The sequence below is a fragment of the Nannospalax galili genome, unplaced genomic scaffold, assembly GCF_000622305.1.
Source record: "Nannospalax galili isolate Female #2095 unplaced genomic scaffold, S.galili_v1.0 scaffold533, whole genome shotgun sequence".
In the NCBI taxonomy this organism is placed as follows: Eukaryota; Metazoa; Chordata; class Mammalia; order Rodentia; family Spalacidae; genus Nannospalax; species Nannospalax galili.
In genome coordinates, this window is record NW_008333774.1 from 86,780 (window position 1) to 110,763 (window position 23,984).

A 23,984-nucleotide genomic window follows, 5' to 3' on the forward strand; every position below is an offset into this window, starting at 1 on the left:
TTTTGAAGATTATCTTAATTTTATGGGTGTGAATATTGGCCTTTTATGCCCACTGTGTGCATGCCTGCTGCTCTGTGAAGACAGAACATGTCAGACCTCTTAAAGTGGAATTAGAGGTGGTTGTGATTCTCCATTTGGGTCCTGAACCTGAACCCCTGTCCTCTGAAAGAACAGCACATGCTGAGCCATCTGGTCAACCCTGTTTCCTCCTTCTTACTTACTACCCCTGTTAGAGGATGCTGTCTGACACCCTCTAACACAGACCTTCACATGATAGGGACACATTCACCTGATTGTGCGGTCGTTCCTTTCTGAGAAGGATAGGGCATGCCATGGTTTTCACTGTACTTAATGAAAGCTCTAGGGCTGTGACAGCCAGTGCAACCTGCCTGAGCTTTAGGACCTTTGTGCACGTTCCCTCTGCTTCTCACACAGGAATCCACTCCATACCTGAACCTCGACAACCCACGTATCTGCCCTCAATGCACCAGCGCTGGTGTGGTCTGGATTACAGTAAGATGATGACGTCAGGATTGATAAGCACACTACCTCATTCCATTTACATTTTTTACCTTTATGTTCCATATGAAGTGAAACAGAAAGGGAAAATTTTCTGTCAAATATATGAAAATAAAAATTATGGTTCCTACCCCAATTTCCTCACCCTGTGTCCCTGTTCAGCACGGAAGAAGCCAGAGTGGTCTGCATCTCAATTCCCTATAGGCAATATGAGTAGCCTCTTCTTGGGATGGTGTGATGAGAATAGGAGGTAGGAATTGCCTAGGCAGTTAGGATAAAAAGACCCCAAGGAAAAATTTTAGCCAGTTTCTTGGCTAAATTTCAAATTGTCCTTCAGCCTCTTAGCAACCTAAGATGATGACGTCAGGATTGATAAGCACACTACCTCATTCCATTTACATTTTTTACCTTTATGTTCCATATGAAGTGAAACAGAAAGGGAAAATTTTCTGTCAAATATACGAAAATAAAAATTATGGTTCCTACCCCAATTTCCTCACCCCGTGTCCCTGTTCAGCATGGAAGAAGCCAGAGTGGTCTGCATCTCAATTCCCTATAGGCAATATGAGTAGCCTCTTCTTGGGATGGTGTGATGAGAATAGGAGGTAGGAATTGCCTAGGCAGTTAGGATAAAAAGACCCCAAGGAAAAATTTTAGCCAGTTTCTTGGCTAAATTTCAAATTGTCCTTCAGCCTCTTAGCAACCTACTCTGTTCCAAAGGTCAAAAATGTCAAAAGTATTTGGGAGCTCTAATCTAATTCCTAAACGATTTTAGGATTACCTCTTCAGAGGGGGGAATGTTAGAGTAGCAGAATGCTCCAAAAAAAAAAAAAAAAAAAACCCCAAAACATGAAGTTGTTCAGGATAAAGAAATGGGGTATATGGTGATTGAGCAGGGCACCTCTTTTGAGGGACAAAACATCCATGGCAAATGGGTGGGGTCTCCTGCTTCTGTTCTATCCCAGATTCAATTATGGGGCTCACTACTATCCAGCCAGTCTTAGTTGAAAGTACTAGGGCAGGTGTTACTGACAGCTCCAGCATCCCACCAAGGGATTCCAGAAAGAAAACCATTGTGAGGATTTACTGAGAGTTTTCAGACACTTGTCTGTGTTTGATCATCAGGCTGGGAATTTGACATCAAGGATGACTCTTGGGTCCTGAAAGTTAGTCTGTCAGGAAGGGGGAGGCAAAGTTTAAAAGCCAAAATGATTGTGCTTTCTCTTTGAATCCTCCACTTTTATAAATACTAGATTTCAAAGTGGGCAGATTTTCATGGGAGGTTAAGTACAGTCCAGAGGCAGGCTGAGGGTATAAGAGGCTTGGGATCCAGTGTCTGAAAGACGGCACTGGTCACCTCCACCATGGCCTGGAGTCATCTTCTCATCGTTCTCACTCTTTTCTCAGGTGGGAAGTGGTCAGGACCTCAGATAGACCATTATCCAGACTCAACACTCCCCATGTCTGTCTTTCTTCCAACAATTATTCTCACGCCTCTCTACCAGATCTTTAATGGATATCTCTGTTTCCAGGTTCCCTCTCTCAGCCTGTGTTGACTCAGCCACCATCCGCATCATCCTCTCTGGGAAAATCAGTCCAACTTACCTGCACCCTGAGCAGTGGCTTCAGTAATTACGCTGTGGGCTGGTACCAGCAGAGATGCATGCTAAATCCCCAGCTTGTATTTAGTGTGGGCCCTAGTGGCATTGTAGGATCTAAGTGAGACGGGTCGCCTGATCGATACCCCGGCTCAGGCTCTGGGCTGGATTGGTACCTGAACATCCAAAACGTCCAGGATGGGTATGAGAACATCTGCTAACGTCAGGCAGACCATAGCAGTGGCGGCAGCTTCGTGTAACCCACAGTGACCCAGGTAGAAGAGAAGTGAGACAGAAAGCTGGTTGATCTGCCTGGGGCCCAGTCCCTTCCCTGGTGTCTTGTCTCACAGTTCTAAAGAGCTTCCTGAAGTTGCTTGATGTTTCCTTTTTTCACAGATATTAGATAAATTAACTCACATTAAATACGTACTTATGTTCCATTAATTTCTAAGGAATTTTTGAGAACTATGAGTTTATATAACATGAACTCTTGTGGTTATTTCCCTCCCCACTGTCCTGGAATATCATATAGCGGGTACAGTTCTCTTCAGATGCTAATTCATAGTGCAATGCCCGTCACTGTTTCCTGTCCCTTTCCCCACATTACTCAGTTGTAAGTCTTCCTCACAGTGCAGAGCACTGCATATTTCCATGGAGATTACCAGCTTTGAAATTTTATCACACAGTTATATGTTAAAAATGATCAACACGGATTTTATCCATTACCATGTTTCAATGTGTGAAGAGGAGTCTGTGCTGGGAGTTAAGAAAAAATAATATGTCTCTTTCTATAGATTCTTGTAGAAAAAAGGAGGAGGAAATGCTGAGCCACCACTTAGTGAGGACAGAAACTGCGGGGAAGAGACAGAAGCTGTAACATATGCTGAATACAGGACACATTCGTGATCATAAACCAAACAATTCCTATGTACGTGTGGATTTATGCTATGATTTCATCTATGAGCTTGTAAAAGGATTAGTTAAATAAAATGCCAGGTATAGTCAGTGGAATTCTAGAATCAAACACCAAATTCCAGAAACTTCAAAGATGCACAGGGGAGGAATTCATAAAGAAAACTTGGAGGTTTTTCAGCTCTATGTTATGAAATATATGACTGTGCACTAAGAGAGTAGAAGTAGCGCCAGGCGTGGTGGCACAGATAGCTCAGATTTCAAGGCCAGCCTGGTCTACATAGTGAGTTTTGGGCACTTGGGGCTACAGGGAGACAGTGGCTCAAAAAGACAAAAAAAAGTAATTAGAGAAATTAGAGTAATTAGAAAACAATGATATGATTGTCTGAGTCTATATTTCCCAGTCTAAATGTTTCTCTTTTTCTTTTTAAGATCTTGCCAAGAATCCCTGGTTTATGAGAACATGTGGTCATTCACCATCTTGTTAGCTTCTAGAGTTCGTCTGCAAGAGCAGCCAATGCTCTTAACCACCGACCCATTTCTCTAGGCCCCACACAGGGAAAAAATATTAAGAACTACATGGGGGCCATTTGTCTGCCATGAGGTAAACAACTGAAATACAAGCACTCAAGAAGGTAACTGTTTACCTCTTGTCTGACAAGTGTCCAATGTAGTTCTTAAATTTTTCCCCTCTAAGAGGGCTGGAGAATTTGCTCAGTGGTTCAGAGCATTGACTGCTCTTGCAGGGGATCTGGGTTAGATTCCCAGCACCCACATGTGGGTAATAACTGTCTGTAATTCCAGTTCCAGGGGAATCAATGCCTGTTTTTTACAACATGGGTGTTGCACAGCATGGATGCATCTGCCTACATGTAGGCATTATACTCATGCACATAAAAGTAAAATAAATAAATTATTAAGATTGTTTCTCCATATGAAAGTCTAACTTTTAACAATCTAGCAGGGCTGGTGGTGTGTCTTGTCTAAGGGTTAAAATTAGTGGTCAGCATGTTTGAGAGCTTTAATTCAATTCCTAAAGAGTAATTGAAAAAAGCCATAACACAGTATATTAGAGATACTTGGAAAAATTATAACCAAACACATTTAAGTATAAAAATTTGTAATATCCATTATTTTAATGTACAAAAGTTTCAGATATCACAAATAATGTTTATGTTAGAGGTTATTTTAGCAGTATTCAATAATGGAGAATAGGCATAAGGAGCAATGGGAAACTGAACAAAATGAGGATTTACTGAGCATTTCTCTGCAGATTAATAACAGCTTCCAAAATAAGCAAACAACCACCACAACAAAACACACTGTGAAATAAGTATGAATGAGACAAGATCTATCTCAAAGGAGGTGTGAATTCCTTGTAACCAGATCAGCTTCCTAAAATGGAGACTTTCACCAAGACCACAAACGAAGCACAATGTCTCCAAGATGTCCATTTCATGTGTACATACATGTGTACTTACAAGCAGGTACACATATGAGTGAACACACCTCTAAAGACACACAAAGAGAGAGAGAGAGAGAGAGAGAGAGAGAGAGAGAGAGATTAAAAAGACCCATGAGATACACTGTCAGCCCCTGTGCCATCACTTTTCTGTGCCCTTTAAAACTCAAGCTGAAATTTCATCCATGGTGTAAGGTAGTAAAATAGTGGAAATGTAATTTCACTGCATTTGAACATGTAATAATTAAGAAATTATTAGAAAAATGTTAAGGTTAAATGAGGCTAGAACTTTGGGACTGAAGCTTTGTGGGAAAGAGGTGGGCAAGGATGTCATGCCTTAGGATCCCACAAGCCATTCTGAATCTTGACACAGCCCTGATCAGTAACCATACCTTCAGCAGTGTCACTCAGATGCTGCTAACATGCTCTTGGGTTTAAAGGACTGATCTAATTAAGCTTTTGTGCTCTATATATTCTAGTCTGTGGTTATCACTTATAGCAGCACAGGAAGAACTAAGAGAGGATATTGGTGCTGAGACTGGGATGCTGCTACTAAGGAAAAGCTGAGAATGTTGCTGCAGCTGGAGGGGAATCTGCAGACACTGGAGGAATTTGGGGAGGACGATGGAGCTGGGACTGTTGAGTGGAGGACAGCATGAGTTCCTTGTGAGCACCCAGAATGTAAAGGATTTTCAAATGTTCGCCATTCTTAGAGGTTGGTTCACTGTTCATACCCAGAGTACTGTTAGGAAAGAATACAGAGAGGTCATTGCTGCAGAGATGTCAGATTCAAATGAAGAGTATTGTATTAGATCTGGAGTACAGGATGCAGTTGTTTTCAATGATCAAACTGTGCCTATGTCCTAGGACTTTCTTCTTCATAAAACCATTTCATTCTAATTGACCATCAAATGAGCTGACATATCTGTTTTAAGGTAGCCATTCAAAGAGTTGCCATGCTTTGTACACCCCGGTGAGCTTCAATACAGTTAGAATGGAAACTGTGAAGCGACAGAGCTTGCCGTGTGGGTATGGAATAAAATAGCATTAAAGAGAAACATATGGGACAGATGTCTAGGCAGAAAACCATTCAGCCTGTTGGGTGAAATCTTTGTTCTTTTAACCACTTATTACATGATAAAATAATGAATTATGTAAAAGCAGAATTTGTTTCTGTTTTTTTCAAGTTTTATTTATTATTTTTATTTTATGTGTATGTGTGTATTGCCTGCAAGTAGGTAAGTGCACCCGTGTTGTGCAATGCCCACAGAGGTCAGAAGAGGCTTTTGGATCCCCTGGGACTGGAGTTACAGATACTTGTTAGCTGCTATGTGGGTGCTAGGATTCGAACATGGGTCTTTTGCAAGAACAACTAGTGTTCTTAACTGCTGAGCCATCTCTCCAGCCCCAAATATGTTATATGATGACAAAAAGGGCAACATAAAATTTAGAAAAGTCAAAACCAGAACATAACGAATAAAGCAATATTCAGCAGAGAACACCATGAGAGTTTTCAAGGACAGTTTGACACAGCAAGTGTCAAAGGGTGACAAGTGTCAATCATCAAGACAAATGGAAGACAGCATGCCTGCCTATTCAAGGCTCAAACCCCAATTCAGGAAAATGGTTCTGGGAAGTGGACCTGGTGTGGTCTCCACAAGCTCTTTCGAGTGATGCCATAGGACTCTGGTCTCAATTATCCCACTAGTGGCCTAAATGGGCCTTGCCACCATGGTGCTGTCTATATCCATACAATGCTAATTTTTCAGACATGCAGTGTGCAATGTCTCTGGGGTTATGGAAACTTCCACAAAATATTTCAAAATCTGTCTTGAACTTCTTGATCTCAGGCATAATAAAGCAGCCACAGAGATGAACAGAGTGAGATGATGCCTACTTAAGACATGGGTGTTAGAGACTCAGAAACCTAGAGCATCTAGCAGCAAACAACATCCACTGGGGAAGCTATAGCTGCCAGTCTCTAACCCCTGAAAGCCCCTTGGTTAACTGAGCTCACCTGCCTAACGCCTTTGGGTTCATTCCAGACCACACAGTAGGCTGGGTGATGTTGACAGATTTAGGGTTGGATGTGTCCCCTGTTTGGCTTCAAGCTTGCTCTGAGTTGATCATTCCTTACTACTCATCTCTTCCTTTTCTTAAAATGACTTTGTCTCCAGTGGGATGAGGTAAGGTCGTCGCCTTCATTTTTCTGCCAGCAGGGGGCAGCAAAGTTGCTGCCTCAATACTGAAGGGCTACTCAGGGTGTGTTCAAGATGTGATGTTAGCCCAGGGAATCAGCAGGTGTCAAAGGGTCAATTTTTGGTCAGCAGTGACCATATTGTAAGGGTCATATTTTCAATCTAACTACAGAACATTGGCAAAACACTGAACCCACTGGGGAACTCACCAAGGAAATGTTCTGGCAAAAAAACAAACCCACATGTGAGCCTGGGCAGCTCCTTAACAACGGACAGGCATTGAGGAGACCACATCGAGGATCAGGTGCTCCAGGAGAGAGCAGAATGTGAGACTATGGACTACTTAGGCATGTGTCTTTCACACAGAATCAAATAAAGAGTTGCTAGCCTGTGCCTGGCAACCTTTCTCACTGTCATACAGTAGTACTAAGGCTTATCCATCACTCTTGGGAAATTCCAGAAAGGTCTGCTCCTCCTCACTTATTTCTCCTCATACTGGTAGCCACGTTTCCCACTAGGATGAAGAACTTCTGCTGAGGCACAATCTACCTTAGCGAAGGGGGATCTGTGGGCTCTGTCCCTATGCAGAATGACCTGGACACCATCCGACTCAAGGCATACCTGTTACCATGGCTTTATTGGCTCAGAATCAAGATTCTCTTTGATTCAGGGATTTCTGATTATCTACAGTCCAAAAGTCAGCTCTGTCGAACCCTGTCCCTTTGTGCTACCCACAGCTCACAAGGACTGTCTGCCAGCAGGGGGCAGCAAAGTTGCTGCCTCAATACTGAAGGGCTACTCAGGGTGTGTTCAAGATGTGATGTTAGCCCAGGGAATCAGCAGGTGTCAAAGGGTCAATTTTTGGTCAGCAGTGACCATATTGTAAGGGTCATATTTTCAATCTAACTACAGAACATTGGCAAAACACTGAACCCACTGGGGAACTCACCAAGGAAATGTTCTGGCAAAAAAACAAACCCACATGTGAGCCTGGGCAGCTCCTTAACAACGGACAGGCATTGAGGAGACCACATCGAGGATCAGGTGCTCCAGGAGAGAGCAGAATGTGAGACTATGGACTACTTAGGCATGTGTCTTTCACACAGAATCAAATAAAGGGTTGCTAGCCTGTGCCTGGCAACCTTTCTCACTGTCATACAGTAGTACTAAGGCTTATCCATCACTCTTGGGAAATTCCAGAAAGGTCTGCTCCTCCTCACTTATTTCTCCTCATACTGGTAGCCACGTTTCCCACTAGGATGAAGAACTTCTGCTGAGGCACAATCTACCTTAGCGAAGGGGGATCTGTGGGCTCTGTCCCTATGCAGAATGACCTGGACACCATCCGACTCAAGGCATACCTGTTACCATGGCTTTATTGGCTCAGAATCAAGATTCTCTTTGATTCAGGGATTTCTGATTATCTACAGTCCAAAAGTCAGCTCTGTCGAACCCTGTCCCTTTGTGCTACCCACAGCTCACAAGGACTGGTGTATGTTTCTCAGGAAGATCTTGCTTCTGATACTTATAAAGAGGTCACAAAAAACATTCTATCAACTGTAGGAACAATGAAGTCAGAGAGAGCACACTCTGCATGAGAAATGAGACTGCACATTTCATGACACCATAAAATCAAGAGGTTTGTTCCTAAGCAAAATAACGAAGGAAAGTTTTTCACCACAAATCCTAATGATGTACAACTTAGTTACGTTGAAATGACAAGGACAAAATTGAAGATTTGAGACTGGGCGAGAAGAAGGACAAAGGTGAAGGGGCCACGGCCCCCCTTCTACTGTGCCAGGTGTCAGTTCTCAAGAGGATCAAGCTCAGCCCATGGACAGATTCATGGAAAATTCATGGCCTTGTTGAACACAGGTCAACAGGGTCAAGACCCTGATGGGGTCAAATATCTGGAAGGTGACTGTGCTCACTGGCCGTAGAAGGTTAAGATGATTTTCTGAGCAATGAAAAGCCTGAATGAGTTGGGATTCCACCCCCTTCTCAGTTTCCTGTTCTGCCCAATAGTTGTGAGGAATGTTGTCTACATGGTCCAAATGGGGATCCCCAGGGGAGACATAAATTTGCATAATCACCAAACATTTTCTGGCTCCAAAGGACCTGAGAGACTTTAAGAGAGGCCTGAGGAGCCCAGCTGTGCTGTGAGTCTCAGATCTCTGTGACATCTCCACCATGGCCTGGACCACTCTGCTCCTTCCCCTCCTCTCTCCCTGTACAGGTCAGGATATTTTACCAGGTTCAGCCTCCTGGGTACCCTGAGCATGCCTGGCCAGAACCTTAAGCTTGATTCTGACATAGAGTTTGGGTGGTCCCTGGGAAGGCATTCCCCACTCACATTATTCTTCCTCTCTCCTCTCTTCCAGGTTCTTTGGCCTCCTATGTACTGACTCAGTCTCCAGCGGTGTCAGTGAACCTAGGGCAGAGAGCCACAGTCACCTGCTCTGGGGATAATCTCTCAAATAAGTATGCTCATTGGTACCAGCAGAAGCCAGGCCAGGCCCCTGTGCTGGTCATATATAGTGATAGCAAGCGTCCCTCTGGGATCCCTGACTGGTTCTCTGGCTCCAGCTCAGGAAACATGGCCACCCTGACCATCAGCAGAGCCCAAGTTGAGGATGAGGCCGATTATTACTGTAACAGGTATGGGATAGCACTGATAAAGTTCACACAGTGACACAGATAGATGAGGAAGTGACACACAAATCACTTTCTGTTGTGACAGTGACAGCTCCTCTGGCAGTTTAACTTGTAGAGCTGCTGCCCTGGCCTTGGCAAGGTATTATTAATTCTAAAGCAAAATGACTTCACCAAAGTGCTTCAGATGTGAACTGCTAAAGAAACTTTCTTTATTCTGTATTTTACAGAATATATCATGACGTTTGGACAACAGAATATCTAGTTCTGTATATATCAATTTTATGAATTTGTTTGGATATTTAAATTAAGAAATTGCATTTTCTTCTTATACTGTGAAATTTTCTTACAGTGCTGTAGTCTGCATTGATTGTGGTCACTTTCCCTGTTCCTCTTTCTTTTCCAGCTCTCCACTTGTAGTGTTTGAGAACGTGAGCCCTGGTGTGTTCTCCAGAGCAGGTTCCACGATTGAGGGCCTTTGGGCAGTGGAACTGGATTCAGCGGGGCAAAGTACATGAAGTTGTGTGGGTAGAGAATTGGGGTAGATCTGGGAACAAGCGGGATAATGGGAAAATATGATTAAAACATAACTGCAGTTCTACAAACTGCAATAATTTTATTCTTTGAATTATTTCTTTGAAGTTCTCAAAGAATTAATAAAAAATTAAAAAACTATTTTCAGGGTATTGCCAAGTTTTAAGAGAATTTCTTGAATCGTTAAGGGTGTGTGGTTGGAACTGAGGAGACAGGTGAGGGATGGGTCACTTCCTCTTCCCTTCCAGCCCCACTTCAGCCCTCAGGACTCACTTTTCCTGACTCCACCACATGGCAGTCATGCCAGGCTTTTCTCCATGACACAAAACACATATTTCTTTGAGGTTTAACTTGCCAAAATGTTACATGTTTATCAAAGGAATTTCAGAAATTTACCAATAAAGTCAAGACCAATTCTAGGCAGAGAGTAGACCAGGAGACTATCTTTCAGACACATGCATTGTATAACAAAACTACCAGAGCCCTTCCTACAGCCCATTTCCCATGTTCTAAAAATTTCCTTCACATATCTGGTCTCTAAGATAATCTTTTTAATGGGGAGAAGAGTATCATGCTGTCTTCTGAAAGCAGATCCTTGACTGAAATTTATTTCCCACCAAATCTGTCTCCCAAATTTTGACTTTGGGCAGTAAGGATATGTATTTGGATTCTGTAGCACCCTGATCGCCCTATTCTTCCACACTCCTCCTGAGGACCATAGATCAAGCCATGAGCAGGTCTGCCCCTGCTTAATTAGCTCTGATTCATCAAAACTGCCCTTTCCTTCCAGTCCTCCAGGAAGGCCCTGGACATCAGGCATCAAGTGAATTCAAATGCATCTATGAAATCTATATTCAGGAGGATGGTAAAGGAGTTCGGATGGTAAAATACTCAATGTACATAATGTTCTTGTATGAAAATGTCCTTAGGTAATATAGTATTGTGTAGGGTGAAAACACAGAATGAACATTATCTGGGGGGAGAGAAAATCTATATTTTTTTATTTTTCATGTTTTGAGAATTGCAAGCATGCATATTGTATCTCCATTATTTTCATCTCTCCTGGTCATTCCCAGTCATGTCTCATAATTTCTTGTCCTCTTCTTTGAATATTATTGGTATATATTATATTAATATTGAATATTTAAAATATATATACATATATATATATATATAATTTCTTAGGCCATTTAGTGATGCTCATGTGTACTTATGTTTAGGGCTCCCTGCCTGGGATTTCCTCTCAGGGAGCTAGTTCCTTTAGAAAACTGATTCTCCCTCCCTCAAGAACAGCTCATTTCCTGTAGCTCTTCATCTTGAAGTGGGACTCCATGAATTGTCCCCATCCATTTTGGCATGTCAACAGGTTTTGTCCTTTTTCAGATATTTTTAGGTTTCCATACTATGGAGATTTCATGAGTGAGCTTCCTTATCATATCTAGAATGTATTAATGTATTAACTATCAGCAGGTGTCTTATCCCAGGGAGAGAAAACTTTGTGGGAGGGAGCATACGGGAGTAATAGGAAATAGAGTGTGTGGTTGAGTGTCTTGTAGGGTTGGGCTCTAGATGGGCCCAGTAGATGGATCCTCATGGAAGGACATTGGGGAATTCAAATCATATTCTATAGTACACATATGTGTGTATATGTATAATATATGTATATATATATACTTTATTGTATATAAAGGAGTTCATTAGTTTGGTGGGATGCAGTGGGAGCAGTTGTGGAGAGCAGAGCAGCTCTAAATGCCATCAAAGTATATTGTATGAAAATCTCAAAAATTCAATAAAAAATGGGGGAAAAGCTAAAATAAAAACAAATTAAAAAATACATTATGTGCATAAAATTCTCAACCATGGCCGGGCGTGGTGGCACATGCCTTTAATCCCAGCACTCGGCAGGCAGAGGCAGGCAGATCTTTGTGAGTTCGAGGCCGGCCTGGTCTACATAGTGAGTTCCAGACAAGCTGGGGCTGCAGGGAGACCCTGTCTCAAAAAGACAAAAAAAAAAATCTCAACCATGAAAGTATAAAAATGGAAGGTAAAAGGAAGATTTTATTCCTATGAAAATATTTTTACTTCAAGTGTTGTATTTTCAAGAAGGAAATTGTTCTTTATAAAACTGAAGAGCTAAGTCTTCCATGTCTTGTACTGCCATATTCAAATATGTGTTTATTTTTATTGATGGTAGTCTCCACATGCTTACATGTTAGCTCATGCAAGGAGGGGACTTTCTCTATATCGAGACACTTAAAATGATATCTGACATGCAGTAAGGACTCATTTAAACATATGTGGAATCAATTAATGAATAAACAGTTTATCATTTAGTACATATTTGTATTTCCTGTTTCTCCAATGTCCTAGGTAGCTCTGCTACAAAATGGTTGCATTTATTAATCTTTGATCACCACATTTTTTAAAAACAAGAAATTCTGCTTGTGGTTTTTTGTTCCCTAGTGGTAGATAAATTATTGTACATTGAAAGGGACCTAATTGAACTTACAACATTGAAAGATACTATGTTCACCATTAATCATGTCTGCAGTGGTCATAGATCTTAGAGAAAATTCCAAGATTGACACATTCCTAGATAAAGGCATTTTTCTTGCCTGTGACAGATGTAATTTCTTATTATGTGCTAAATATGAATCCTTATATTACAGATACTTATGTCAGTCACCACTCTTCAAAGAAGCTTCTTTTGCAATGGAGAGAAACTATCACAGAGTTCCATAGTTGGCAACACATAGAATAAGTGTCTGTGAAATGCTCAACCCTAAGTGACACATCTACCATGAAACCTCTACACCCAAGGCTCACAGAACATAGTGAAATAAAGGGAAGAGAGAATACTAATGCATCTCTCAACTCTCATCATGTAATGGAAGGCAATGAACATAAAAGGCCACAAATAATCACAGCATAGAGATCAACATTCTGCAGAATGTGAGTTCTTAGACAGGACTCCTATACTAAAATTCACCCATCACGAGCTCAGTCACCATTGTGGAAGATGGGGCAGAAAGATTGTAAGAGTCAGGGGAGAAGGTGAATGACCATAGGGTAACAGTCTTCCAGGCCCCTGAGACCCTGTTCATATGACCCTGCAGCAATGGTGTCATCATGCACAAGACCCATGCAAACTCAAGCAGACAAAAACCCAGCATAGAACTAGGGAAGTGGGCAGCAGTCCCTAAACTTTTCCAAAGGACTAGTGGCAGCTGTGGGAGAGCTGATCTTCTTTGAGGGAGTGATTTAGATAGAGCAAGTAGACTCCCGTGGATAACCTTGCACTGAGAGAAACCTGGGTACACAAACATTACTCGGTAGACCTTAACATATATTACAGAATGCATGAAATCTGAGGTAGGGGGGCTTTGAGATTATGTAGTTGGGGAGGGGGTATAAAGATGATTAAAATGTGTTTTTGTATAAAATGCAGAAAAAAATCAATAAAAATATGTAAAAAAAAGATTAAATAAAATGAAAACTATCCTGAGTTATTGGCTGTTGCTTAGAAACTGCAAAAACAAAAGAAAACAAAAAAACCAAAAAGCAAAAACAAAAACAAAACAAAAAACGATCCGTGACACTGACTGACACATAGAGGTAGAAAGTATTAAAGACAAAGGAAGCTGAAAGGTGTGTGGGTGTAATTCCTTGGTGGTATGGGTATCCGGAATATGTAAGGCCCTGAGTTGGATTCAAAACACCATGCAATAAGAAAAAAAAACCAAAATGAAGAAAAATGAAAATTGCTGGTGGTGGTGGTGGTGGTGTGCTTGTGTGTTTACAATGGGAAAGACTGTGCCTGGGACCAGGACTGGTTACACTGTTTGAAGAACTGGCCAATAGAGTCATATGAAACTTTCAGAAATATTAAAAATTATACTAGTGCCATCATATCCAAAGCCCTGTTGTTGTAGTGCCATGTGTAAATTCCTTTAAGACCAAACAACACATCCAGGGATGCTATGAAAAGCTGTTTATTGACACCAACAGTGGGCACTGGTGGTGGGCAGTATCCTTTCTATAGAATCTCATTGAAAATCCATTGGCAGGGGGCTGGTCGAGCATTTATCCCCTGAACAGTGCATTGATACTTTTTCTACCCATGTTGCTTGTACCCTGCTGTCTGATAGAAGGGTTTTAAAGGTTAGATGACCTATGCATTATTGTCATTCACTTGCAGTGTCTGTTGTATGGACAGCATTCCTGGAACAAGATGCTTTTGACATCATTGCAAGAAAGATCTCTTTCATTATTGCTAATTTGATCAGTTCCTAGTCACGTCAAATGACAGCTATTGTGACATTCTAGTCATGGCCCCAAAGGCATATTATCCCCCCTTTGACCCTAAGGTACTTGATTGATATATTTCTTTACTCAAGGATCATACAGTTGTTCAACAATAGACTCTCACAACATATAATAATAAAATAGCTTCAGAAAAATAAATAGTACCACAACGAGATAAGAATTCATACAATGCTTGGAAGAAATCAGATTTAGGTCTGCCTGGAAAAGGAGAGAAAATTATGAATTATAGCAACATCTATAAATGACTATGGATTATTCAAAGAAAACTGTTATATTATTATATTATGTGAGAAGAATATTTTACCAAAAGAGAAAAAGTTAGAGGTACAGACCATATTATGAAGCTATCATAACATTTATGAAATGCATATTATTTGTTGATGTTCAATATTGATATGTTAGTTCTGTATTTTACAATGTACAGCATTCTAAAAACAATCCATTTAACATTAACCTTATGGCTGAAAAACTGAACTAATCAATGTCCTTACTGGAATATTTTACCAAAAGAGAAAAAGTTAGAGGTACAGACCATATTATGAAGCTATCATAACATTTATGAAATGCATATTATTTGTTGATGTTCAATATTGATATGTTAGTTCTGTATTTTACAATGTACAGCATTCTAAAAACAATCCATTTAACATTAACCTTATGGCTGAAAAACTGAACTAATCAATGTCCTTACTGGAATAGGAGATATGGCAGAGAAAGAGTATGAGAGAATGGATAGATAGAAGGATGAATGGAGTGATAGATGAGTAAGTGGATACATATATGTGTAAATACATCTCAGTATTTGTGACAGGCTCTTCAGTTAGGATCTAAGCGATCATCTCCAGTCTCAGGCTCTTGAATCACCAATGAAGTGTGGTTGACAAAGACGTAAAACAGAGACGGAATTTCATTAACAGCCCTTTCTTTTTTCCCAGTGGTTGCAGAGAGGATAGATCATCATTGGGAAACTGTGCTGAACTTCAGCAATCAGGATTAAACTTGGCTCATCTCCCCTATAACTAATTTTTACTCTGCCTTGGAGTCTTGTGTATTTGAAGAAAAATTAAAATTAATAATGGGATAAACCAGGAAAAATACCAAAAATCCATACCATCAACAGATATTGCCTTCTCATCTAATTGGCTTAAAATGGTACTCTCTGGACTTGGCTATACTCTGAGAAGGAAAATTAACATTTTATAGGTCCCATGTTGGTCAGAACTTGGGACAGTTTTAATAGGAGACACTCTCGACAGTGCTCAGCCCTCTCTTCTAGAGCTCAGAGCAGAGAGTTTCTCTTCCCTCCTAAGATTCTGGTGCCCAAGGTTGTCAGAGGCTCTCTTTTGGTCCCTTGGGTGAATTACTAATGTTTGAAAAGATGTCCAGTTTAAAGACTGAAGACATAGAACTGAATTTTTTCACCCACAAGTACTTACTTGCATGTTCAGTTTGTAAAGTAAAGTAGATAAAGATGAATCATGAGGGGAATTATGTTGAGTCCATCAAATTTCTTTGTGGCATCTCAGATGGCGAAGGTAAGGACATTACTAAAAAGAGTGTTGAGTTTTCAGAATAGCAAGTAAATAGGTTTCTCATGGATATGAGCTGATGGCAGCCATTCGTTTCCAAGGAATGCTTCTTTTAAAAGAATAACCCTAATTCACTGATTTATACTATCTACTTTTTAGCCTTTGAGGTTTTTAAACAAACCAATGTATGGAGAAGTGCTGGGAACTGTCAAGGAACAGAAGTTACTTTGTTTTGCTTAAAGTAGCTGCATTTTCCTTCTGATCTTCTGAAGGCACCAGGCCATCTCCTGCAAGGGAACATAAGAAAAGTGAATACAACCCTAGTTCCAAAGACTTCCAACAGTGCCCTATGGCTGTGACAAAGAGTTGCAATGTGAATGTAAAGTGTCCTCTGCAGCCTCATGTGTTGAATACTTGGTCAAAGCTGATGGTTCTGTTTGTGAACTTTGTGTACCCTTTAAAAGAAGAAGGAAGTGGGTCAGCTGGGTGGATTGTAGGTTTACAACCTGGTCTCACTTCCTGTTCTCTCTTCTCAGCCTCTCTTCCAATGCAATGTGACCTGTTGGTCTCCATGGACACCATGCCTTCCTGCCATAACTTGCTTTGTCAGGGATTTTGTTGCATTACAGAAAGCAACTAATACTGAAATTAATGCTGAGACACAAGAAAATGGCTTGATTCATTTGACTATGTGTGTTATAGGACTTTGGATCTACTTGGTGGGTGGAATGTAAAAAAGATGTGTCCAAAGAAAATCCACATAGGATCAAGCAGAATCTGACAAGGAGGAGATTTCCCTGTACTATTGTCTCCTTTCCTGTATTATGATGGGCTCCCTAGACCTTGGGTTTTCTACCAAACCCAGTTTACCAATTCCTCCATCCTCCATCAGTTGCCAAGTCTGTGGGAGAGTAGAGAAAATTTGCTTATAAATGTTTGTTTCAGATTAAGATGAAGACTAGTTTGGAAATGGATTATTCTGATAGTAATGGCATATTGTGAATCAAAGTGGCACATTTTAATCCATACAAACATACAGTGATACATAATAAAGATGTGTAACTACAAATTAGATACATTTAGCTTAAATGTAAAAATAGGTGAAAATATTTACTCACAAATCCGTTATTTCCACACACTGTTTGATATTCTAAATGATATTGTTCAAGAAGAACAGTTATAGCAATAACTGACTGGTGTGGTTGAATTATGTTTTCCAAATCTTAGCAAGTAGAGGTTAGAGTTTAAACGCTTTCATTATGACTAACAGAGACGAAAAGAACCTTGGGCTGGAGAAATGCCTCAGTGGTTATGGCCTTCTGCTCTTATAGAGCATGTGCTCATGATGAGTGACTCACACTACACTTGTAACCTCAAGTTATTTGCAATAGGATAGTTGAAAGTTGCAAGTGTACTTGAGATCCAAGTTATCTAATGCCCTCTTCTGACCTCCAGGGGCACTTGTACACATGTGTACACAAACATAGATTATACTCATATACATAAAAAGAATCTTGAAAGAAGAAATGAAGAAGTTGTAAGCATGAGCCTGTAACATCTTTTCCATCTCTCCAGGTATGAACAACAAAATAGATCTCAACATCAAAATGGAAAGCAATAGCAATTTCTTTGTGTTCAGTTTCCCTAAAAGCAGACAATTATTTGATTCATTAAGTCACTGTGTTAAATGATTTTATGAAAATTATGGGAGTGTTTCATGAATGCTTTCAAATTTATCCTTAAAATGTTGATGAGAAAAGTTTATATTAAATATGTATCTTTTATGAATAAGAAACAAGTGAATTCAAAGAGTAATAATTCTTCACAATATAGCCTTTGACTGGTAAGCCAATCTTTCCTCTGCTGTAACCCAGTGCAGTGCAGAATGCAAACTTATTGATGGAAAGGAGCCTTCCCCTCTCTCTTGCTGGTCTCTCTGAGGGCCTTTCAGCTGTGCCAGCCTCAGGGTTAGGAGGGAAGATGAACGCTGATGATACTGCGCCATCACTCTGCTGTAGAAAGTGGAAACAGGAAGGAAAGAGGAAACCACTGCACCATGGGAGCTGTCCTCCATTAAGAGGAGCAGAAAAATTGGATTGCTGTACTAAAGGCAGAACATCCAATCACTCTTAAACATACCAGAATATGACATGTTTCCCTAGAGAATGCCCATGCTAGCACAGAAGGCCAAGAAGGTGATGGGCCTTGCCACCCTCTGGTCCCATAGCACACAGTCACCACACAGAATGGCAGTGCATGCTTCAGCCAGGGTGGCTGCATGCCTCTCCTGGCATCCCATTGCGGAACCATCCTGCAGGTAATGTGCACACAGTGCTCTAAGTAGAGCTGGAAGTAGAGCAGCAAGTTGGTGAGGCATTGGCAGCACCCATTGCACAGAGCAGGGCCTAACATCCACCACTCAGGGAGCTCTTACTCCACATGCACTGGCCTCCTACTCTGAGTGGAAAGTAAGGGCTTCTGCTAGGATCCTGCACAACACTGCCTCTGAAGTCAGCACACTTCAAATGAATAGGGCTAGTTGAAAGAGCACACATGCTTAAAGACTCACAATAAGTGGGAGGAAAAGATGTGCTCTACAAAGTATTATACCATGTACCTCAACGTGATTTTGTTATTTATTAATTTCTATTTATAGCATGTATTTACACAATATGGCTTTACCACATAGGAATCTGAAGAGAAGTGAAATGTCAGGACCAAAAGAAGTATATTGTTTAACAGCTAATTGTTCCTTTCTTAAATACAATAAAGTTGATCACAGAATGGGTTATAAAGGACCAATGAAACAAAACTCTAATATTGATAAAAGAACTAAAAAGAAGTGAAAGCAAGCTGTGTCTTAACTTTTCTGACGTTCTCACTAATTTTCTTCACATTTCCAGCTCCTAGCAGAACAGCTGTGAATCAGCCTCACTCTCTCTGGTAAATTTTGGTTGTATTCTGCATTGCTGAGCTGATACACATCTCTCTGGAAAGCAGCATAGGCCCCATGGAAACACTCAGTACAACATGGTGATTTTGAGCAGTACATCTCTTTTGAGGGTAAAAATATCTGTGGGACTGGGTGAAGGATAATTGGATATTGCCAGCCTTAGTTGAAACACCTAGGACAGGTGTTACTGACAGCTCCAGAATCCCACCAAGGGATTCCAGAGGTAAACCAATTGTGAGGTTTTGCTGAGTGTTTTCAGAAACTTGCCTAGGTTGATCACCAAGCTGCGAGTTTAATGCCAATGGAATCTTTTGAGTCCTGAAGCTCAAAGTTGTCTGGCCAGAAGGGGGAGGCAAAGTATGAAAACAAAATGACTGTGTTTTCTTTTGAATCCTCCACTTTATGAAATACTAGAGTTTGAAGTGGGCAGATTTGCATGGGAGGTTAAGTCCAGCCCAGAGGCAGGCTGAGGGCATAAGAGGCTTGGGATCCAGGGTCTGAAAGACAGCACTGATCACCTCCACCATGGCCTGGAGTTGTCTCCTCATCGTTCTCACTCTTTTCTCAGGTGGGCAGTGGTCAGGACCTCAGATAGACCATTATCCAGACTCAACACTCCGCATGTCTATCTTTCCTCCAACAATTATTCACCTGCCTCTCTACCAGATCCTTAATGGATATCTCTTTTTCCAGGTTCCCTCTCTCAGCCTGTGTTGACTCAGCCACCATCGGCATCTTCCTCTCTGGGAAAATCAGTCCAACTTACCTGCACCCTGAGCAGTGGCTACAGTAATTATGCTGTGGGCTGGTACCAGCAGAGCCCTGGGAAAAGCCCCCGGTTTGTGTTCCTAGTGGGCCCTAATGGCATTATAGGATCCAAGGGAGACGGGATCCCTGATCGATACTCAGGCTCAGGCTCTGGGCTGGATCGGTACCTGAACATCCAAAATGTCCAAGATGATGATGAGGGCATCTATTTCTGTGGGGCAGGCCACAGCAGTGGGAGCAGCTATATGTAACCCACAGTGGCACAGGCAGAGGAGAAGTGAGACAGAAACCTGGTTGATCTGCCGGGGGCCCAGTTCCTTCCCTGTTGTCCTGTCTCACAGTTCTAAAGAGCTTCCTGAACTTGCCTGATTTTTTCTCAAGTATTAGATAAATTTAATTTGCATCAAATATTTTCTTTTATTCCAATATTTTCTTAGGAATTTTTGAAACTTCTGAGTTTATATGGATGAACTCTTGTGGTTATTTCCCTTCTCACTATCCTGGAGTATCATGTAGAGGTTACAGTTCTCTTCACATGCCAATTCATAGTGCCATGTCTGCCTTTGTCTTCTGTCCTTTTCCCCATACTCAACAATGTAAGTGCTCCACACAGTGCAGTGCACTGCATATTTCCATGAAGATTCCAAACTTTGATCATAGGTCATATGTGATAAAATGGTCAACATGGATTTCACCCACTATCATGTTTCCAGGAGCAAAGAGGAGTCTGTGCTAAGAGTTATGAAAAGATAATCAGTCCATTTTTGTAGGTTCTTATAGAAAAAAAGGAGGAGGAAATGCTGAGCCATCACACTGAGGAAGGAAACTGCAGGGATGAGACAGAAACTGTAACAGATGCTGAATACAGGACACATTCATGATCATAAACCAACGATTCCTATATATGTGTGGATTTATGCTATGGTTGCACCTATGAGCTTGTAAAATGATCATTTAAATAAAATGCCAGGTGTATTCAGTGGAATTCTAATATCAAACACCCGAATTCCAGAGACTTCAATGATGCATAGTGAAAAAATTCATAAAGTTGCCATGTTTTTGAATTGTTTGTTTATAAAATATATGATTCTGCTCTAAGAAATTAGAAGAAAATGATCACATGCTTGTCTGAGATTATATTTCCAAGTCAAAATTTCTTTTATTATAGGGTCTTGCTAGGCTTCCCTGGTTTGTGAGGACATGCGATCATCCCCCATCTGTCCTAACTGGAGTTCTGGTACTACAGGTGTGTACCTCTTGTCTGATAAATGCTCTGTCTGTAGTTCTTAAAATTTTTTCCATATGTGGGGGCTGAAGAAATGGTTCAGTGGTAAGTGCACTGACTGCTCTTGCAGAGGATCTGGGTTCAATTCCCAGCACCCACCTGTAGGCTAATAACCATCTGTAGTACCAGTTCCAGGGGATCGGATGCCCTCTTCTGACATCCGTGGGCACTGCAGGACATGGGTGTTCCTACCTTCATGCAGGCATCACACTCACATGCATAAAATAAAAATAATAAATAGAACACTTTAAAAAATTTCCATATGTAAACCCTGCATTTACCTAACTTTTAACAACCAATCTAGTAGGGTTGGTGATGTATCTAAGAATAAAATTAGTGGTTAGCATGTTTAAGCACTTTGAATTAAATTCCCAGAATAAAAACTGAAAAACAATAACAATATTTATTAGAGATAATTGGAGAAATCATAATGGAAACTTATTTAAATATAAAATTAAGTAAAATCCATGTTTTAATGTACAAGACTTTTGAATATTACAAATAACATTTATTTTAAGAGTATTAAAAATAATACAGGAGATTAGGCATAATGAGGGATGAGAAGTTTAACAAGATGAGGATTTACTGGGGTTTTCTCTACAGAGTTAAATAGTTCCAATATTAGCAAACAAATACTACAGTGTTAAATGTGTACTAAAAAGACAACACCTATCCGAAAGGAGGTGTGAATGCCTTTTAACCAGATCAGCTTCCTAAAATGGAAACTTTCACCAAGGCAACAATTGCAGCACAATGCCTCCAAGATGTCCATTGAGACTGAGAAAGGGACAGGAGTTCAGGGTTTCCATGGACAAAAAACACAAGAGAGGAGACGGCCTATCAAAGCACGGGCTGTGAGGTGAGCAGTGTCACATCCTCCCAAATGGCATATGAGTTACTCAGAAAGCAGTGAGCAGTCATTGAAGGATTACAACTTATTTGGTAAGGTGCCCCACTTGAATGAAAAGTCTTTGCATACCTTGCAGAGCAAAAATGTGGATCCTGGTTGAGTGGTATTTCCATAATGACAACTTTTGAGGAGCAATTGAACAGGTAACACAGATTTGGGAATAAGAACAGAAATGAAGCTATGATGTCTTCATAACTTGTCCCCACGTTCATTTATTCAATGACTACAAAGCTGCACAGTCTTATTTAGAGTCCTATAAAAACAGAGGATTGAGTAAGTAATGACAAGGGCAGAAAATTCTATTTACAATGCTACCGAAATCAACACTAGTGAGGACAGAGAGGGAGTCACATAACATGTAGAAAAGTCCAGACTGAGAGCAGAGTATTTGCTTCAGAAAAAGAAATGCTTAATTCTCTTTAATTTTTTTACATTTAAAAAATTCTTTATTTTTATTTTATTTATTTATTTATTTATTTTTCAAACAGAAAGTGGTTTTTAATGAAGTAAGTGCCCTTTTTCCTTTCATCCTTTTTCAAATGCTTTTTTTTGTTTCTTCAACATTTTTCATTTTAAATTTCCATGAATCTTGTTGTCTTTACCTTCAATACATTATATTATTAAGGTTAGTTGCTTGCCAGTAAATAAAAGATTTGTTACATTTAGGAATACGGTACTTTAACATTCTTTGTTCAAACCCATGATTGTGGTTGACATAGTAAGATCCACACACATAATCAAAGCATATTAATTTGCTTAATGTGTTTTAAAACAGTAGATTTTCTACATCTTTTTTATTATTTATTTAATAATCACATGATTAGAAGAAGCATTTCATTACAGCATTAACATACTCAATAACAATTTCCAGAGCAAAGATGCATCGCTTTCAAGAGTGGCTGAAAATTTTTAGGTTCACAGTTGAATTAATACAGTTATACAATATTGAACTCAGTATAAACCCTATAAGACATAAAATTAAATGAAGTTTTAACTTTCAAAAAAGATCTCCATTTCATTTTAAAATATACTGTTTCATACAAAAAACCTCATTTTTAATGCTGCTAACACTTAGATGTTTACACATGGGTCTCTAATCTCTATGTATCTGATTATTACTAGTCACAGTTGGTTATACTTGGATTCTTGGCGTCTGAGTATGGATATAAAGTCATCAAGTAGATTTCAATGGTAATATTTTTCACCTCTACTGACTAACATGAAGCAAATTTTTATGCTTCTTCCTCAAATATAACTAATATTTTTATTTGTTGATTTTGTTGTGTCTATTTTGTACAGAACATTCCAAAAAATCTTATTCATTTATTTACCCACATCCCAAATGGTACCTTCCCATAGCCCCCCCCACCACTGGAACCCATATACTGTCAACCCTGTTACTGTCCACTGTGTTGTTGGCACCCCCAGCAATTCCCCAGTGCTGTCCATCCTCTGAATCTAGTTTGAAAGTTTCAGGCTTTACATTGAGGTCTTTGATCCATTTGGAGTTGACTTTTGTGCAAGGTGAAAGACAGGAGTTTAGTTTCATTCTTCTACAGGTGGAGATCCAGTTTTGGCAGCACCATTTGCTGAACATGCTGTCTTTCCTCCAGTGAATGTTCTTGGCCCCTTTGTCAAATATCAGGTGGCTGAAATTGCATGTACTCATATTTGGGTCTTCAATTTTGTTCCATTGATCTATGGGTCTATTTTTGTGCCAGTACCACGTTATTTTGATGACTATAGCTCTGTAATGCAGTTTAAAGTCTGGTATAGTAATAGCCCCCAGCATTGCTCTTAGTGCTCAGGGTTGCTTTGGCTATCTGAGGTCTTTTGTACGTCCATATGAATCTTAGGATTTTTTTTTTTCAACTCTGTAAAAAATGTCAATGGCATTTTGATTGACATTTCATTGAATCTATAAATGGCTTTTGGTAGGATTGTTATTTTCACAATATTAATTCTTCCAATCCATGAGAATGGGAGGTCCTTCCATCTTCTGATGTCTTCTTCAATCTCTTTCTTTAAAGATTTAAAATTTTCATTGTAGAGGCCTTTAATGTCTTTGGTCAGGTTTATTCTGAAATTTTTTTTTTGCAGATACTGTGAAAGGGAGTGTTTCCATGTACTCTTTCTCTGATCACTTGTTATTGGTATATAGAAAGGCTACAGACTTTTTTAGATTAATTTTGTAACCCGCCACTTTACTGAACATGTTCATAATTTCTAGGAATTTTCTGGTGGAAATTTTGGCATCTCTTAGATATAATATCATATCATCCGCAAAAAGGGATAATTTGATCTCTTCTTTTCCAGTTGTTACTCCTTTAATTTCTTT

General features: G+C 40.1%; 1 protein-coding gene and 1 gene segment (V, D, J or C); both read left to right on the plus strand.

Moving 5' to 3' along the window:
• Window positions 1-23,984, plus strand: part of LOC103730176 (immunoglobulin lambda-1 light chain-like) — a 178,692-nt gene that overhangs the window by 20,086 nt on the left and 134,622 nt on the right. The gene's annotated exons all lie outside the window — the stretch shown is intronic.
• LOC103730193 overlaps window positions 19,169-23,984 on the plus strand; it is a 148,530-nt gene continuing 143,714 nt past the window's right edge. The window contains 2 exon segments of the V gene segment in view: window positions 19,169-19,251; window positions 19,377-19,697. Of these exon segments, the coding sequence occupies window positions 19,209-19,251; window positions 19,377-19,697 (364 nt within the window).